Source organism: Anopheles moucheti, chromosome 2 (genome assembly GCF_943734755.1).
Source record: "Anopheles moucheti chromosome 2, idAnoMoucSN_F20_07, whole genome shotgun sequence".
In the NCBI taxonomy this organism is placed as follows: domain Eukaryota; kingdom Metazoa; phylum Arthropoda; class Insecta; order Diptera; family Culicidae; genus Anopheles; species Anopheles moucheti.
The window spans coordinates 94,287,533-94,307,465 of NC_069140.1; the positions used below are offsets into that span (position 1 = coordinate 94,287,533).

At 44.6% G+C, this 19,933-nt stretch overlaps 4 protein-coding genes across 10 annotated transcripts; 2 read left to right on the forward strand and 2 right to left on the reverse strand.

Moving 5' to 3' along the window:
* Positions 1-7,607: 7,607 nt before the first annotated feature.
* Positions 7,608-15,057, reverse strand: LOC128306893 (glutamate--cysteine ligase regulatory subunit). 6 transcript variants are annotated; one of them, XM_053044582.1, is made up of 4 exons: positions 15,027-15,057; positions 12,969-13,214; positions 9,057-9,666; positions 7,608-8,994 (listed from the first exon to the last, which is right to left on the reverse strand). In XM_053044582.1, exons 2-4 carry the CDS (start codon positions 13,071-13,073, stop codon positions 8,852-8,854), a joined length of 858 nt encoding a protein of 285 aa, XP_052900542.1. In that variant the 5' UTR covers positions 13,074-13,214; positions 15,027-15,057; the 3' UTR covers positions 7,608-8,851. The 6 variants fall into 6 exon arrangements, with proteins under 6 accessions (XP_052900542.1, XP_052900496.1, XP_052900533.1 ...); XM_053044536.1 differs by lacking the exon at positions 15,027-15,057 and adding an exon at positions 14,412-14,538; XM_053044573.1 differs by lacking the exon at positions 15,027-15,057 and adding an exon at positions 14,480-14,503.
* On the forward strand, positions 14,715-17,132 carry LOC128306816 (uncharacterized). Of its 2 annotated transcripts, XM_053044444.1 has the most exons (3): positions 14,729-14,796; positions 14,877-15,006; positions 15,259-17,132. In XM_053044444.1, exons 2-3 carry the CDS (start codon positions 14,920-14,922, stop codon positions 16,723-16,725), a joined length of 1,554 nt encoding a protein of 517 aa, XP_052900404.1. In that variant the 5' UTR covers positions 14,729-14,796; positions 14,877-14,919; the 3' UTR covers positions 16,726-17,132. The 2 variants fall into 2 exon arrangements, with proteins under 2 accessions (XP_052900396.1, XP_052900404.1); XM_053044436.1 differs by having other exon boundaries at positions 14,715-15,006.
* A 571-nt stretch (positions 17,133-17,703) lies between these two features.
* Positions 17,704-18,291, forward strand: LOC128306997 (RNA polymerase II transcriptional coactivator). The gene is made up of 2 exons (XM_053044699.1): positions 17,704-17,843; positions 17,911-18,291. The coding sequence occupies exons 1-2, from the start codon at positions 17,787-17,789 to the stop codon at positions 18,166-18,168; spliced, it is 315 nt and encodes a 104-aa protein (XP_052900659.1). The 5' UTR covers positions 17,704-17,786; the 3' UTR covers positions 18,169-18,291.
* Positions 18,231-19,014, reverse strand: LOC128306966 (transmembrane protein 222). Its single transcript, XM_053044653.1, has one exon. It carries the CDS (start codon positions 19,012-19,014, stop codon positions 18,454-18,456), a length of 561 nt encoding a protein of 186 aa, XP_052900613.1. The 3' UTR covers positions 18,231-18,453.
* Positions 19,015-19,933: the final 919 nt, after the last annotated feature.

Here is a 19,933-nt window from a genome sequence, read left to right on the forward strand (position 1 = left end):
AAAATCGACATACAAGCACAGAATCAAACGTGAGAATGGTTCCAATTAAAGTGGAATATTAAATACCTTGCTGAGGAGTCCTGCCGGTTGTCATTGTCAGATTGATTTTCTTGCGCTCCAAAAGACGGAGCTACGCCTGATGCTCACTAGAAGGTTTTTTGCCTTTATGGTATGCAAAGGCAGCAAAAGAAATCGGCTGGAAATTCTCACGCACAAGGATAACGGGTAGTCCACGATTGCCTTCACGATCGACAATCATGTCCGTGCGCATGTCCTGTAGAGATTTCCTTTACCCCCCAGCAGGGTTTCGCGAAGAACGCCTTTCCGGCCGCGGCCGATTCGACCCTCTCGTTGCAGGACTTCCCAAACCTGATGGGAATTCGATATATTAATTTTGCGCTTAGCGTACACACAGCGCACTCTATCGAAGGTCGGAGACCACACCGTGTGCGCGTCTTGCGCCGCGCAAGGAGGTTAACGAGCGTGCGGAAGGTTAAGAAGCTGACCCAACGTTACGATGCGATATGGACTCTAAAGCAAGCAAACTTTGATCGATCGAAAAACATCGGCAGCAAGAAAACTGTCCCGCGGTGCGCGAGTCGTCTTTTGCGTTCGGTAACTATGGAAACAGAAAGGGGGAACCGAGCGCAATGTTCGAGCGAACACGTTGAAACGACGGGAAATCGATCGGAAGACGGGAATTTCGCATCCTGCCAGAACGCAGCAGGATCGGGTCGTACGCGCGCAAAGTACGCTGGCCGTACGCTGATGCGGATCGATAGCGTCCTGCGACGGCACAACAGGACAGTGGGAAATCGATGAAAAATTCGCTCAAAGTTGACAAGAAGTTGGTTAGTGCTGGGCCGAACCACAAAAACCCGAACGGCTGGGAAACACGTCAACACGCACGGGATCACAATGGGATTTATTTTGGGCCAGATGTCAAGATGCTGTCGAAGTCGGAGAAACTTGAGAACCAGCACTGGACGACACGGCCAAAGCCCAAAGATATGGAAGAAATGGGATACGATTTTCCCCTTCGCTTGCTTTCATTGCTATTCCCATCGTACTTCGGAAAGATCAGGATGTCCCCTCCCCACGGTGAGTGGCCTGAGAGGTTGTACAGATCTTTGTGGGCAGAAATTTGCGGTAAATTTGACATCGGTGACATGAATGCGGGAATGCAGGGACCATTGAAGGCTGATTCCTTGTTTTTGACACGTGAGACACATTTACGGAAAGGAAGGCTGCGCTACAGAAGTTGGGAAGTTTAAAGAGCAACATAAAAGATGCGTTTTCTTCACTGATTGATCTTTAACTAGGCGAGCAGGCGGAAATGGCAAACAATGAATTGTTCCCGTTTATTGGAATTTAAAGGAAAGGAAAGAGAAAACAAAAGATTTATTGGATTTAAATGAGGTCGTTAGGTGAGAAATTTTGTTGAACAGGATGGAAATGTTAATGGATTCAGGAGGGATGGAATCAAGTGCTGACATAAACATCTCCTGAACATGAACGTGTTTATATTAAATTATAAACACAAATTATTACAGGGGTTTTAATAGTGAGTATAAGATGAAATTGGCTAACTCAAACTCATCAAGAACATCTCTTCCAACCTTGAGATGGAATAGACATCTTCGACCATCCGTCCCGAGGGATGTCTGTAGCTATTATCCCTGCCTTCCTGGTGGACGCATCAACGCCATCACTCTATCGTATTTTGGGCCTACCACGGCTCCTCTGTCCTTGTGAACGACCTAAAAGGACTTCACGGGCTGGGTCGTCCGGTATCATTCTCGAGAATCTTCCTCTCGATCGCGGCTAACAGTGTTTCGTCAGTTTTGAATAAAGCCCATATCACAGAAGCGTAAGTGAGTAATGGAACTACATAAGTTCTATATAATAATATACCTTACCTTTTTAATACCTTGAAAAAATCGTGATATCGAACAGAAATCCTTGGACTTTAGTGCAAAATGACCAGTTTTTAGCGGTTCCCAAATCCATACAGTGTAATTAGAAGTTCAAGCTTACAGGTGAGCGTCACCAACCCTTCAAAGAGGGCCAACCAGAACCTAATTTTCTGGAAATTGCTCAATAACCTTCGTCATTTCAGCACGATGTGTAATACCCAGTAGTGATCGATGCAATAGAGTGTCCTCATCAATTGCATACTTGTAGGAGTTACAGCCCATGCGCAGCATGATAAAGAAAGTTACCAACAATTTCACTTCAGACGTTAAACGGAAACAATAAAATGCTAAAAAGAAAGATCAATTAAAGATGCTCCAATACCACATTCTGCGGCACTTGAAATTACAAAAAAAAACATTATCGCCAGAAGCAACTTTCCTTAATTACTCGACGCTCGCCCATATCCCAGCCCTGTTCCACCATATTCAACGATCATTATCCAGGCAATCGTTTCGTCTTTGCCGAAGAGACAAACATAAATTGGCACAAGACACGATCCGACAACTCGGCCGACTTCCGTTCCATATCGAGACCGCGCGTAAAGGTGCGCCCTGAATTCGCGGAAGGCAATGCGAAGACCTTACTTCCCCGCTCAATCATCCTTGGCGGTCTTTTGGTCCGGACGCGGGATATGATCGTGGCCAATTCCCATTCCGATCACGCCACGCCGGTGACATTATTGACCATAGCCACACACACGCGCGCCGCTCCGGATCGGGTCTTTGGATCTGCCGGACAGTAGGGCGGGGAACTCGATGTCTCGGACACATCACAAACCCTGTCCCTGGGTGCCTGCCAAACATGGGCGCGACTCATCGACCGGGAAGGTGTTTCTTTCTTTTGCTCTAGCGTGCCGCACTGGCGTGTCCATTGCCGGGATTGGTGATTAATTGGCCGTGGTGTGAATTCCTGCGCGCTCCATCGCTCCGAAACGACAAACGTCTGCGGGGCCAGGGGGGGTTTTTTGATGATTAACGCCCTGAGCTCCAGGCATGGACCGGTGAAGATTAATCCAATCGAGTCATCGAGACGCATGCATGATGGTTGGGAACGGAGAAAGAGAGTAACAGCAGCACTAATAAATTCACCTGCGATGGGAAGTTCGGACGCGCTGGCATTTTTGCTTCATTATAAATTAATTTTGCACTGCTAGATAATTGCATTTTGTGTTAATAAGCGTTTATGGGGAATGTTGTGAAGAATGTTGTCCAAACCCAACTTCTGATCTATTGCAATGACCAGCGCTCTACAGAGTAATATTGCAACTATCTCGTTTAAGTTATGTTTATATATTTAAACCGTAATACACCAAGATCTCCCATGCTGAGCTATAATTATGTGTAAGATTCTGCCGTACACATGTATGAAACTATCCTATGTAAGTATCTCCCACAAACAAAACACAGCGTAGCAAGATCGAAGATCGCAGATAAGTAAAACTGTGCCTCCCCTTTCCAGGACGGCATCGATTGGATTTGAGGTCCCTTATCCGTTCGATTCATCGCTTGCCCGTGCGCGCGTGTGGGTGGCTTGCGTTGGCCAAGCGCACAGGATCGTCCCGTTCGTCCCGTTGCACCTCAATCGATATCGTTATCGACATGGAGTGAAAACTCGCCAAGCCCAACCCACTTCACCAGATTGGCGTCCACATACCGTGGGGACGTGGTGAGGGGGAGTGGATCGGTAAGGATCCAACGGGTTCGACGTGCGTCGTACCATTTAAAAGACCCTCCGGGCGCAAAACCATCCCACCGTGTCTTAAGGTCGAATTATCAACACCGGTCAATCGGATATAAAATAATTACTTTGTTTACTCCGTCGCACTCCGTCGCACGGTGCCGCGGTGCTGATGTTTCGGTAAAACAACCCGTAACGACTCTATTGCCGTAGCGCCTTGCAGAAAAAACAACCGCACAGCATTCCTGCGCGCCGAGGACTTTACAGAATCAATCCAAACCGCTCGTGGCTGTGTGTGTGTTTTTGTTTTTCTTCTCCCAACATTCGTTCGTCTTCTGCCGCGGTGAACCCTGGCATCAAGATTTGGGGGCGCGCAAGAGAACGAATACGTTCCAGCTGCAAATACTCGCGGGTAAAGGTAAAGTGCGTTACCACACGCACTTGTGGCCGAAGGAAGCGAAGAGCAAGATGTTCCCCCGTGTTTGTTTTGGGTTTGGTGCCCATGATCGATGCCTGTCCCATACGGGTTGGTGGTCGAAAGTCGATTCCACCCTGGCGCCCTTTCGTAAAGACAACCGGAAGATGTTGCCGATAAGTTTGCAGACGCCAGGGAAAGCGACCTCCGGACGGGTTCAAGCCCTCAAACCCATAGCGCACCGGATTGGTACCGATGCCGATGCGCTCGAGCACAAATTGCATCTAGATAAATTGCAGCTTTTGGCTTGCGTTACGCGATGTTCCGCGATGTGTGGAACGGAATAAGGCAATTTCTTGAATATTGTAACGAAAGAGTCTGAAATAGTATGTAGGGAACTGCTCGATAGCAGGAATCAAGTAACTACTGGACGCATAGGGAATTGCCTGGAATCCTTTCGCGGAAATTTTAGCCGAATTTAACGATATTACGAAGCTCAATCCATTGAAGAAGCCCCCGCCACAAAGTCGAACGTAAAATATTAACAACAAGCGCACCTGTGTTCAGCCGTCCACGCAGGTTGCCTTTAGATAAAATGAAGGAATTTATTTTTCTCGTAAAGCAAGACATTTGACGATTTTTACATGTCTCGATCTGCAGAGAGCGTATCACCAGATACCAGTGGCGAGAGAAGATATACCGAAAACGGCAATAACGACGCCGTTCGGCCTTTGCGAATTTATGTTTATGACGTTTGGCTTAAGAAATGCAGGGAAAACACTGCAACGGCATTTACACACACATTTTGGAGACTGATATAGATTTATGATAGATTTGTGTTCCCATATATAGACGATATTTGTATTGCTTCCACTTACCTTAACACAAGGAACATCTCAGGACCGTATTTCGGCGTTTACGCGACAACATCTTACCCATAAATGCTGAAAAATGCCAAATAGATCAACAATCCATCAATTTTCTAGGTTCCGAAGGTTTAAGTCTTAAAAAAGAGAATGTCCTAGCAATACTTGATTATCCAAAGCCAATGATGGCTAAACAGCTGAAAAGGTTTCTAGGCGCGATAAATTTTTACCGCCGATTTATACCACATGCCGCTCATAAACAAAGTATACTACAAAAAAATATTATAGGAAACAAGCGAAACGACAGTACAAAATTGGTTTGGAATGTAAAAAAGATATGGCAAATGTGGCAATCCTTGTGCATCCCGCACCAAACACCAAACTGACATTAAATGTTGATGCATCAAATCATGCAATAGGTGGCGTTTTACAACAAATCGAAAAGGATGGTCCTGAACCCTTAGCATTCTTTTCTAAAACTTTAACCTCCTGTCTACAAAAAGCGAGTACTTACCATAGATCACGTTCCTGGCGAACAGAACAATATCGCTGATATCTTAAGCAGCGTCGTTGCGCTTAACACTGATGCGATCAATTATGAGCACATGGCGAAGCTGCAACGCACCGACACACAAACACAACACTGAAACCGACGCTGAGGGAATGAAATCTACCCGGAACGAAAACAACACTGACACATCTACACGAATATGAGACCACGTGCTCTCTTGCCGCTAAGGAAGCGTATAACAGAAAAATTGCACACAGAACACATCACATCCAAGCAACCACACACTTGATTTGCGAAAGTTTCGCTTGGCTTTCTTAACAGAAAGATTGAAAACACTTTGCGCTAACACTATGCCTAGTAGGCCACTAGTAAGCCACAAAAAAAATCACTCGACACAACCATTCTCCGATACAACACATCACCAGATCACTAGAGCATAGATTTTACCACGTGCACTTTTACCATCTGAATTAAACCACCATTGTTTAACGATTGCATTCACATTCACTTGTTTTTAAACGCATGTTTGGTTCATTAGGGATAGATCACTTAAGAACAACACCATACGATCCGAAAGCTACCGAGCAAATAGAAAGACTGCACCGGCAATTAAAATCCGCAACATTGTGCCACAACCGCCCGAAATTGACTGAGGCACTACCGATCGTATTGTTAGGATTGAGATCAATGATCAAGAGAGATAATGTAAAACAAATGATGAGCACGATAAGGTCAACGATAACAAAAGCAAGTCGTACGTACAAGCAGAATTAGGATCATGCACGCATGTGTGGCTGCGTATCGATCCCACACTCTCCCAAGAACACACTCCAGGCGCAAGAAGATTCTCTCCCGATAAGCACTACGACAGTGCCTGACCAAAAAAAGAGTACATCACACGATATGGTTGTGTGACCACAATACCGGAACAATATTGTTACTAAAGGGAGGGAGTGATGTAGGGAACTGATCGATAGCAGTAAACGGCAACGATAGCAACGCAACACTCTCGTAACTTAATTTGTTATTAATATTTCTTTCATCGGTTGTTACTATCGAATATCTTTCATCGGTAAAGCTCAAAGAACGATCCTCAATAACTGGCCCTCCAGTATCAATTCACCGGAGCAATACCCATAAATCTCACCCAGCGTCAGGACGGGAGATGGAGACTTTTGTTTCGTTCGCTGTATGACATCTTAAGATTTAAATACACATCATCGTTGAATTCATCATAAAGTCGGGGTATATCGAACCGTCCAACCGAGTGATGTCGGTAGGGAATTTTGCATAAGAACCGCTCAAGATGTCGCTTATTCCGTCACGCAAGTACACCAGGTAGTTCGAGTCTGGCGACGAAATGTGCTGGCATGGCATGGCAAGAACGTACCTTTTCCTCCCGACTGCCTTCTAAATCTTTCAACAAAAATCAAAGGCAGCAATACCGGTTTGATGAATGGGATCGGTCAATGAATGAAACGTATATCATCCTTTCCGGCGCACCCGGCCATCCAATTCCTGTTTCCTTTTTTCTTTCGATCCGATTCAAATGGCACAGTGCGCGCGCAGTTTTTGTCAGAATTTCGATGTTCGATCGATCGATTTCGTCGACGAAACGAGAAGGCATTCGAAACGGAACCGAATAAGTAAGGAACGAATGAGTGGAGGGGAAAATGTCTCAAAGTCATGGCAGCTCAACGCCGAACGCAATAAATTAACAATAAAGCTTCGCGATTCGCTCTTTAAGCCGCGCCCGCGGGTGCAGTAAAATTCGGTGAAAAGATTTTCTTTCCACAGTTTGGTAAGGCGTTTGTTCATTTTTGCTTCTCGTTTTGTGCACAGTTCGTATAAGCGCAGGCAAAGGGATTGGCTATGTAGAATCTAGCCTGCAGAGATGGAAATTATGCAAGTTGAAGTTGGTATGAAGCCAACAGGACCAAGTATTTAAGCAAAAAATATTTGGTTAGGCTCCAGTTATAAATCTACAAGGATTTTTTCTAAGCCACAAAATATCTAAGGAACTATTTAATGATTGGACATGAAGTTTGCCATCGATATGTTCAAAAGCTTGTTGCAAACCTTTACGAATACTACGAAGTACTGAACTTATATATTCTACATGAACGAAATGTTGCAACTATTTGTACACAAATATATCCACAAGACGGATTTTCTTTTATTGGTAAAGATACTCATCATCCTTGTATTGCACAGTGCTAATGTTTCCACTGCCAGGTGAAGTATGCAATCCAACCGTACTAAACGTGATTGTGAACCGTGTGTAGTCTCTGGGAGACAAGAAGCTGAGTTTGCTTAATTCCATTTTCTGTCCTGCTATCCTGTTTTTTATCCGTCACATAAAACTAACGATCATGCAGCACATATCTAATCACATTGAAAAGACAGCTGGCTGCACTTGGCTATGAAGCACTATGACGCCCTACACATGTACTGATCTTAATGATAAAACCACGCGATTATCCCTTACCATGCCGAACGGGCAGAATCGAATCTTTCCCCCTCAGGCACATTCTTGTCATTGTTCTTGAAAAAAGAAGACAATCCTGCTGGCACACAAACGGTTGCAACAAAACAATAAACATCTGTCCTACTGCACTCGCACTCTCCTTCTCTCCTTCTCTTAGCTCATCATCGGTCCACCATTTGCTAACAATAATAATAGTAGTTATCAATAGTCATAAAAGCGATACAAAACTACGGAAACATTCTCGTGCGTTGCTGATTGCGTAAACACTAACCGGCTACTAAAGTCGCCTCTCGTCACACCTCGGATAAAGGCCTCATTCATCCCATTCGGAAAGAAAAACACGAAAGCGCACCTACATGTCGCCTACGCCACAGTACCACCTAAAAGCGTTCATGTCTTTTTTTGTTTTGTTTTGTGTGCTTAAACTACTACACAACTAAGCCTCATCCTGTAAAAGCTGGCAATACTTGTTCTTCCCTTTTCCCCCACGCTTCCCCACTGTTCCCCACAGTACAGCAGCTGGAACTAACCCCGCTGCTTCCTCGCTTACTTACACTACTGTTAACATCGAATGTTGTTAAGTGCATCTGTTTGCTGTTTTGTTATGGTTTATAGAAGACGGCTAAACACATCGGCTAAAACACTCAACACAACAACTACCATCTTCGGCCCGAATGCGTCACGACGGTGGAATTCCTTTACGGGCGGATTGGCTCAAAGGGAAACCCTTCGTCCAAAGTGTCGTCTTCTTGTGCCTCTAATAGCCAGTGCAAATGTGTGTGTGTGTCCTGTGTGCATCTCGGTGAAACGGAACTGACCCGCAGTGTCGTCGATCCATGGCCGGTTGTTCCCCCAAAACAATATGCGGCACCGCGGAATGGCATTCGGTGAAAGGTGAGCGGTAAGCGGGGATTCGCTCAATTCGAACGCTCCAGACTGACGATGAACCCTTTCGCTGCCAGCACACCGCGACACTTGATGTGCACCTGATAGCGTGACGTCCAGCCCGCACCGTAGCTTGCCAGTTCTAGCTCGTTCAGTACCTCTCTTGGCAGCAGCTCTACAACGATAAATGGGGAAAATTGAATTATTAGCAGCAAGAAAAAGGCAGGAATGTCTTACCTTGTGGGTCACTGTGCGTCAGTAGTTGAATTTCGTTCTGATTGCAGTACGCTTGCAGTTGCGGTGGCACAACACAGCATGCCGCTAGATTGATCTGCGCTATCGACGGATGTACCGTCGACGCATCGTACAGTTCCTTGAGCGAGTCCGCATCCAGGTCGGCAATGCCGAGCTGTCCAATCTTCCCATCACCGGCGTACCGTTCCAGCAAGGTCCAGAGCTTCTTCAAATAGCCCACCGCATTGTCACTGCCGACCGCCCACTCGATTACGCCCTCCTTCACTTCCGCCTCCGACGGTTCGTCCGGTTGGGCAGCACCGTTGGTACCGTCCGTCCCGTTGCTACTTCCGGTCGCCGTCGGATGGTAGGCCAGTATAAGATTGTCCAAGTACGATACGTTCAGCGTTTCGAACAGCTTCTCAACCGCCTCGGTTAGCGCTGGTTCGGAGAAACGGTTGAGGAAAATTTTCGCCCCAATCTTTATGTCCGCCCGCGGATGCTCCTTCACCTTTTCCAGCAGATCGTTGTTGCGGCGTGTGATGAGACGGCGGCTGGGCAGCAGGTCGGTAACTTCCGCGTCGCCGAACGTCGAACGAAGACAGTCGGTCAGCTGGAAAATGGAATGGATAACGTATAAAAATGGAGCCAAATGAATAGCAAAACGTCGAAACTTGTGATTTGGCAGTGCGCCCGGGGTAAGCCGAGTGGGTCAGAGCTGTCAATCAAGGTGGTTTTCCCCAAATGGTGGCGATATAAATAAACGGGACGAATATTTTAAAACGAATGTTTACCCAACACCGGCGCAATGGATACGCCTGAACGGCGGTAACCTTTTGAGTCGCGGAGAAATTTATTGGGGAATGGGCAATTTCCGTTTTACCGCTAACATTATTAGCCTTTTTTTTATTTTCTAGTAGCATCACTCTTCGACACGGAATGTACGGAAAACAGTTTGGGGAAATACACCCATTTAAAAACGTTACGCATATTACGACACCCGGGAACATCATCTGCCTGCGTCTCGTCGACAAACGATTGACACGTGAAATTACTCGAACCGGTAATTGCGCAACAGGCGATTCTCGTGTATTTACGACACCGGGGCAAAGACATGCACCGAAGCGAAAAGATCAAACATCATGTAGCAATCACTACGGAACGCGGCCCAAAAAAAACTGAAGCAACGGAACGGTGTGAAATGGTTCCAAACGCTTTAAACACGGGCCTTTTGAGCGATTCTCAAGCGTTTGGCTTAGGTCAGCACATTTGGTGCAAAATATTATGCAAACCAAACTGCCGATTAGTGCCGAGGTGCGTATGTAGTTGAATTATAGACAAAAGGACAAAACCATCTCTCTAACCTCTAATCGACCGCGAGCTGACCCACCGTTTGTTTGTTATCGCCCAAAAAAAAAACGTCTAAACCCTCTTTCCCAACCGAAAACACACGAAGATAGCACAGCGGATGAATCTCAGCTCGGTGCTTGGTGCATTATAACAAGTGCGGAACAGCGGTGAAGAACGACCATCACAAGCGGAAATTACACATTTGGGACAGTTTTCTTTTATTTTTATAAACGCCGAAAAACAAACCCGAGGGACAGGTTTGGACCCGCTTTTGCCCATTTGCCTTCCTATGTGCGGCATAATTACAGCACCAAGTTTTTTCGCTTTTTTATGCTTCGCAAGGCGGAAAAATCGCTATACGAACAGTATATTAGAAAGAGGTGGCCGTCTTTTGCAAAGCAAACACATCTTACAAGCAGCCATCAATCTTGCACCGGGTGAAAATGAAGTGCCGCAATTCTCATCTCTCCAAGCCTGTAGCTAAAGTATTTCTAGTATCTTAGTCGGACCGGGTTGGATTATTGTTGGAAATCCTAACTTATGCAAAGGGTGACGTACAGATAGGCAAGCTCGCCGTTGAAGTCGTCCACAACTTCACTTATCTTTGTCCAACGGTAACAACGCACTGACAACAACATCGAGGTTGAGGTACGTGCTGACGGTCTCTCTACAGTCGGAGGTAACTGTTCCAGCTAGGATTATATAGAATTTTTGTATTTCCATTACTCACTTACGCATCTGAAACAGGGGCTTTGTCCAAAACTGACGAAACACTGTTAGTCGCGTTCGAGAGGAAGATGCTCAGAAAGATTTTTGGCCCCATGACCCGAGCTGTTCCTGAGGAGCTTTCGAACGATGGAGAAATGAGGCTACTTATCATAACGTTGTTCCTATTTAACAGATAGGTGCCAAATTGCCATCAGCGTGTGCTATGATTTACACTATTGATTTCCGCCTTCTGATCTGTGTTGATGGTTTCTCCCTGACGGCAGAGGTAATAGATCTGAAGACACAATGAACAGAACTTCAGTAAATTAGTGCTGACCAACCGCTTAAAACCGAAGCACGAATGGTCCGACATTTTCCCGGATGTAAATAGGATATACGTCCCGCAACGTGATGAATCCACCTCATCGGTTGATGTCATTTTTATCTACAATCGTGGTTGAACGCTTATCATTCGTCATTCGTTCCACTTTTCTCTTATCGTACGCGCGCGGAATGGTTGCGAGTGTGTTCTGGTGTCTTCCTTCATTCCGTAAATAGTGTGCATTTATAATGCATCGTCACGTTTTGCTTGTGTTGCCTCTTCAGCTAGAACACACTATTCTTCCCAGCTCGTGTGCCAGTTCATTCATGTGGCAACGTAAGAATAATGTTTTATCCTTCGCTTCAAGCATGACAGAGAACTCTTGGAATGCATAAGTACACAATACAAATGAGACTACATATTTGCAGAGTGATGTTTCGGTGAAGATTCTAAATGTATCCCGAAGGCATTTACCAGCGCCCCGTTGGTGCAGTATGCGTCTGAGACTGATTACACTAAACCATCCTTTTTATGCGAAAAACATCATTTTTCTCGCATCCTAACCATACTAACGAGCTTCTCGGTTGAAAGAACACACCATCATTTCACGGTCGATAGAATTACTCTCCTTTCATCCTGCTGGTGGGAAGACTGGTTTCGCGATAGCACCGGAAGATTGCGGTAACATCCGATAATGCCGGAAATTAGCGTCAAAAGACTTGAAGCCACTTTCAAGCTGCTCGTGTGTGTGTTTTTGTTTGTGTAGGTTTTAAAGTACTCCCTATTCCATCAACAGTGATGCCATATTTGCATAATTTTGCGAGCAAAATTCTTCAAAGTAAATTGCAGAAAGAAAATATGGCGACATAAATCCGAAGAATATTATTCCTTCCAGCTCATGTAATCATGATCGATTGTTTTTTTTTAGACCTTGACGACGTCAGACGCACATCGATGACGACATTACTGATGACAATGTGTATACTCGTACAATCAATAATGCTCCCGGGTGTACATGGCCGTTTGCCAGATTTTCTAGCATTTCCCTTTCGATAAGATTACCCTGAACCTCACGTGCCCTGTGAAATCCGCATTCGATTCTTAGTATTGTGCTGCACGATATGACATCATCGCTGATCATTTGGTGCACTGATTTTTTTTTTGCAAGTCATCGTGACCACAAAGTTCTGCCGTATCCATTTAGGATCCATCTTCCAGTGCACACCATTCGAACTTCTAGCAAAGACTCGAACATTTATGTTTTTTTTTATATGTTTGTTTGTTTAAACTAAGAATACAGCGTTGTCATGGTGATAAATTCAAACCACAAACCAACCAACTCGAAAGAGCTAACCATGCACAAACTAATCTGTGGTGAAGTTAGCCAGTAATTGTTTCAACGTTCAGCGATGCTGACCTTGAACTGGAGGCGATACGACATTCCGATAGAGTTGAATGGGGTAAATATTTACAGCACAAAATGTGAAATCAATCGGGTTTTAGCCACCCACGGGTCAGATGATACTTTCTCTTACCTCATCGGTCGGTTTTTGGCCGGCCTTCTTGCGCAATTCGCTCACATTCAGCACGTTGCCGGTACTGACGATCACGCTGGTATCCTTCAACAAGTGCGACAACATGTTGCTTCCCCGGTTTGTTTGTTTACTCGTTCCTCACTTGGCCGGCCTTTTTGTGCGGATTTCTTCTTTTCCCCTCTTTTCGTGACGACGGTAGCTTATGCGATTGTGTCTTCGTTGTACTGCTGCTTTTGATGTTCAGAGCTGGAACACCAGAACAAACCATTAGGCTGGACGAAATAATCAATCAATGTGCGATTTACACGGCACAAAACAATCGCCTGTACAGACGAGACACAGTTGGCCTTGACCGATGGTGATCGCTACAGAACGAACCAACATACACACACGCGACCACCAGCCAAACAGCTGTCAGAGCAGCAGCACACACACACAACACACATACACACACGTGCATACAGGGCACAACCGTGGAGCAATTTACAACCTTGCAATAGAGAACAATGTTTACCGCCGATTACGGACTGCGGAATGAGGATGACGACACCTTATCGCTGAAACCTGACGTCGCACGCTGACTACAGAACAAGATCGAATTTCTTGTTTTGTGTAGGGAGTTTTATTATATTTCCTACACGGTGTAAGTATTCAGTTCGTTGTAAACACCGACGAGCCACTGCACTCCGAACGCAATGAAAGTTCGCTAAGTACTAAAGCAAAGATTGCTGCTTACATCGTTTTATTTAGCATCACACCAACACCACTACCGTTGCTTGCTTGCTGGTGGCATATCGACACATGGTGCGTATGCGGTCACGCAGAGATGCACACCGTTTGAATGTTATCAGTACGCTGTTGCCGTATGTTTAAACGATTATAAATTATTAAACGTACGACTGCTCCTTTATGTTACCAAAAGACGTTTGAACTAATTTCGTCATAATTTCCCTACACAGTTTGTCTTAGATTCCACATTTAATGTTCCCGAATGTTTGAACTTATTTGTGATGTCTTAAAAAGAAGGTTCCACTATTTATATGTTCTAGAATTTGTACTTATGATGCAATAATGTTATACCCTTATCATGATGACGTGTTCCGAGTTGTCTTGGTGAGTTAAACTCCAATCTTTTTGGAACTTTTAGCACAGTTTCACAGTCTAAATACCACGTGATCGCTCACATTCTCAGCACAGTTCCCTACCTCACTCAAGATTAAAAATCTTCTAACAGACAGGATGCGTATCCTTGGTACTTGTTGAAGAAATGTGCACAGGACTATCAGTAAATTCACTACGGAACGACACCAAAGGGTTAAATATATGGGCGGCAACGAGGCAGCACAGAAATATAAACAAATCACAACACAACCTCGCAAATTCACCACTCACTTTCAGTAAATCATTTCGCACAAAAAATCTGCTACAAAACGCATGTTTTACCTCGGATTATGCTTGCGGTGGGATTGTATTTGCACTAATTGTAATAGAAAACTATTTATGAACCAAACCTTGCTTCACGACCCTTGCTGGCCGATGTTATTATGAGGAAAGAATTGAACTAAAAACCTGCTATGCCGAATTGTCACAGCTGTCAGTGGAATGTTTTCCCACAGTGGTTGGTCTGAAGGACGAAAATAAAATCGTTCAATTTTCCAAACCAAATTCGATGATATTCGTCAAATAAACTTAACGAAAAAGTGTTCGGCTTCCCAATTTGTTTATTGCATCCGCACTTGAAAGCAACCGATCGTTGGTAACCGCGATTTGGCCCGTCGTTGATCGTCGCTTTGTTGAGCTCACGAAACAATTAGCTGCAGAGTTCGAAGTAGGCAATGGGCTATTTTGTCACTTTAGAAAACCGTTTCTGAACGCTTTAGTTACAATTAATTCTCGTGTTCTGCACAGCGTTGATTGCGAGTGGAATTGCATCGAGATTGCGAAAAGAGCAATGGCGACAAATAATGTTAAGCTGCCGGACTTGATCCAAAAATGGATTGAAGTGCAAAAGAAGTTCACCGAATTGGAACGAACAAAAGTAAGTACATTGCCGCTTACCTTAAAGTAGTGTAAAACTAGTTGTTTGCTTAAGAGATTGGCATATTCTAACTTTACCCAAGAATACCAATCATTGCGAGCAATGACGCTGACGCATCTTGTTAGTATTCCGCGAGGAACAGTGATGTCCCAAAAAGGGCATCACTGTACGCACATGCCTCCGTGGTGTGCAAGCATTACCAAAATTATTCATAACCATCGTTTCGTTGCGGCACTTGGATTTCCTTTTTAGCCACTCGATATTGACGCAATCAACTTGACACTCTTGCTGAAGTCGATGGGACTGCGGTTACAGTACCTGGACTTTGAGGCTGAAAAAAGTAACACCGATAATCTGACGATCACCGTCAAGTGTAACAAATCCGGCATGAGGGCAGAACTAAGCTACGAGCTGTTGCGATGCAGCTGTCCGGAGAAAAGCGACCGTGAAAGCTCTTTCTGGCAGGTACAAGGAACAGGACCGACGGTGTTTTCAAAGTTCAAGAACAACGCTTCATCTAACCTGCTGCCGGACGTTACGGAAAGCTGTGCACTCGTCTCGAAGGCAATGCTCTCGAACCTGTTAGACTATTACGAGGCCAGCATTCGAGAGGTGAAGGAAGGGAAGGAACAGGCCATGTTGCTTTCTCCATTGAAATCACCGCGACCCAAGGTGAATGTCATAAGTCCAGGATTGACGATGAAAAAACCTTTCTCGACACCACCGGCCGAAGGAAAATGTTCATCACGTATTGACATAGTATCGGGTGTTTGCGACCCAGGAGAGGATAAGATGAAGAACGAGGAAATTGGAGGAAAAAATCAAGGCAAGGACGATACAATTCCTAATAGCTCATCTCTACTGAGCCGACAATCTGGAGAGGGTGAAACTAAGTCGAATACATCATCTGAGAGCGTGGGCATAAATAATAAAACCCGTGAGATGTTGAATACTGAACATCCCGTAAACAAACCAGTGGTCGATGGAATCCTCAGTCCCGCACATACTAGTGTAGCCGATGAAAATGCGTACGAAGCAATGAAAACGCTCATCACTTCAAGTCCTAATGATAAGCCTGCCGATACGCCCAACTCTCAGTTTGAATGTGATCGAAACGTTATCAGCTATCTACAGGAAGCTCGTAGCCAGATCGATATGGCTTTACTACTGATGAAGATCAACACCACGCAGGACGGTTCGAATGGTTTCGGTGGCACCATTACTCCCCAGCATGCATCTTCCATATCGAGAAAGTCGCTCGTTTCAACTCCCAAATTTGCACATTCCCGTTCCAGCTCGTTGCTGAGCATCGAACGAAGACGTCCACCGGTTGATGTTGGAGCGGTGAAAAAAATCTCATCCGCATCTACGCTCCAGTCCGTCTCGCGGTTGTCCATTGGTGGTGCTACAGTACGTGCGGACACACCAAGACCTTCCGTGGCGCAATTGAAGTCAGTTGCTGCATTACGCAAACCCGTCGGCATGAGACCGCCAGCATCGTTAAGCGGAACACCACAGGTACAACAGATGCCGGTTGGGTTGAAAAAACCGTCCACAGGTTCTATTGGATTGCTATCGAGCCAAAGAAAACTGTTGCCACCGACAACTCCCACAACATCCGGAAGGACAATTCCCAAGACAGTGGCGTCTGGACGACAACCGTCCGGCACTGGCTTCATTCAACGATCGTCCAGCGCTTCTTACATAAGCAAAAAATAGATTCAACAGAGAAAAAACTTGATAATTGCATATAACCGTACGCAGGGCGCATAGCATGTTTATATTGCATGGAATAATAGTGTTAAAAATTAATTCCACTGAATGATTGTCCCAAATATACTGTTCTGTTTATCCTAAGCAACCTTTAATATCTTTTTTTCATTTTACTAGCTGTATCGGGCCCGGTTACACGGCTACGCAAGAGAACTATGCAGTGTACTCAAAATTATTCTTCTTTATTGGCACAAGAGGTCTGGGCCTACCATTTCTGGCTTATTTTACTTTATTTATCCGTAGCCAGATAGTTAGTCCTGCGTACGGGGGATTGGTCCGGTTGTGATTTTACCTTGCTCTGTCGTGTGAAGACCGGCACTGCTACCAATACACCACCGGGCTGCCCCGTGCTTAAACTTCTATGTTTCCTATTACCTCAACGTATTCATGTATTAGAATACTTCAAAGGGGTTTTCGACCTCAAGATTTTAATATTTTTTTTCTTTTTGTAAATTATCCTAGCGCTTGATGCTAGAAATAGCATCTAGGCTTACTTTCAGGGTAAATTTATTCCACGCTGGAGGTGTCACCTCTTGAAAAACATGCTCTCCTGGTATCGGAAATCTGAAAACAGCTGGTTTGTATGAAATTTCGTACCAGCCGATGGAAAGTTTGAGCAAGATGAAGGATGCTTTCCGTTTCATCCATCTTCTAAGTATTGGCGTTATGGGTTTCCTTAGCGCATACAAACGTTAATATATAGATAAATTCGCTGGCGTTTGGTAACCAATCAAGAAACCCGATTAATACTAAATATTCAAACAATTTAATTCATTTTATGCAAACTGGATTACCCGATTCCCGACTACCAATTCAAATTTGAAATGATCACTGTTGAATATTGTCCACCATGTATTGGCCAAAACGCGAACTTTTTGCTGTCAAATTTGTTTTGACAACGGAATCGGAAAACAGTTTGGGCAACGAGGTGCAACCATTGTGTAAAAACGCGCTACTTTTCCTCCGCTTGTCTTGAAAGTAAACGATACGGAACGAAGATCTACAGAATGCCCAAGAACAAGAAAAAAGAATCTTCAACAGATTCTGATACCAGCTTCGAAGATGTAAGTGCCACTATTCCCTGAATCCAAACCAGGTATTCTATCATGTTTCCGTTCATGTGCCCAACAGCGTACACCGGCGAAGCAAGCGAAGAAGGAAAGCAAATCTTCGGATACCGGCAATGATCCAAATGTCTTCGAATTGGACAAAAACCGCAAAGTGACGGTAAATGAATTCAAGGGTAAAGTGTACGTTGGCATTCGAGAATATTACAACAAGGATGGGAAAGATTTACCTTCCAAGAAAGGTATTAGCCTCACTGTACCGCAATGGAAGAAGCTGCTCGAGCAAGCTGATGCTATCAACGAGCAAATAAAGAAGTTCTAAGAGCGCTGATGCCGCACACAGTTCCTATCCGTAAATGCGTTTTCTCCCTGCAGCAAAGCACACCGTTGTAAACTTCTTGTTTTGTTAATAAATTACTGCTTTCCTGCGTGGTTTGGCAGGAGTCGTAAATGGGTTTCGTATATTCATTTGATTTACACATCCAGTACACCTATGTCTAATGAATTAGTTATCAGCCTCCGGGCGGGGGTGAAAAGAAACGATCCCAAGGAATGAAATGTAATATGTTGGGCATCGATCAGACTTTTCTTTCTACGAATGTACTTACTAGATAGTCCACTTGGAGTACATTGCGACCAGCGCGCAAATCGTCAGTATGATCAGAAACGGTAACCAGGTTTTGATGAATCCTCGTACGCCTACGTACTTTCCTCTGAAAAACATCCAGAATGCAAGCACCACCATGTTCCAGTTGCTGTACTCCTTGTATCGCATCAGCGCCAATGCCATTCCGACGTGCGAGTGGCAGTTGTCGCAAAACAGGTTATGCATTCTCGCACTGTACGTGGCCGACGCCTTGATTACCGATTCGTCCCAGTTCTGTGATCCTCCGAAGGCGTGCGCCGGATGAAGGCGCAAATACCGCGTTGGTCGTCCGAAGCCCATATTGTCCTCGGAAACGAAATATGGTCCGGCAAAGTCGCGTATAACGCCGTTCGACATAGCGATACCCATGTGACCGATAAACGGGAAAAACCAAGTCAGAACCGGGATCGGTGTCCAGACGATGCAGTAGGGATATTTGTCATCGACAAAATTGATCGGAGGCAGTCCCATCTCGGTAGAGTTGCGCGATAAATCTTCGGAAGTATCGCTGTGCAGGGACATATTATGCTGCGTTCAGACGTATTCTAAAACAAAAAATGGTCGTTAGAAGTTTGCGATCATACGGAGCTGGTGGAAGCTTACGAGCCTGTTGTAATTTTACCTTTATTTAAGGAAAAAACTTTCTTATAAGGAATATAAAAATGAAATTGAAGAATAAGGTTTGTTTTGTTATGATGTTGTTTGTACTTTTTGACGTTCGAACTGAACGGTTTATATGAGTGAATTGATTTCTTTTCGTCCCGTATCTACTTCTACACGAGGTGGCTGATATTGTCTGGATTTTTATTAATAATGTTCTCAAAAATGTATCTTTCAATATAACATACCTCATGAATACATTCTTTTCAATCTTAGAAGGTATTTTTTGATCGTTCCCTTCAAATACAATCTAAGCAGAAAAATAAATACTGAAGAAATTTACTGATCTAATTTGTATTGTGGGAATGCACAGTTCTATAATGCATATTTTTTAACCAACACAAAACATTACCACAAAGTACGATATTGAACATGAATCACTCACCCCCACCTTTCGAAGCCGGGGCTCAAGCAACTCAACGATCCACGCACAATCAAATCGTGCTTTGCATGTTAACCAGCGCGGTTACCGGGCGGGAGTAAATTATTACTTCAGCGAGCAACACCGATCGTGGGGTGACGAATATTTTGATGAATTATCAATTCTTCACCATCTGAAAGGACACGTTTGGCAGATATGACACGACGCTGAGGTCAAGTTCTTCTTGCGCATTTTAAATGCACTACCATCTCGCACCATTCCCCAACTTTTCTGCGTGAATGCACAGAGAACGAACCGGATAAGAAGGAAATAAAACCTTCAGAAGCGCACGCACGTGTCATTACCAGATGGGTGGTGCGCAACTCTGGAAGCGATATTCGTAGCGCCAAAAGTCCCGCT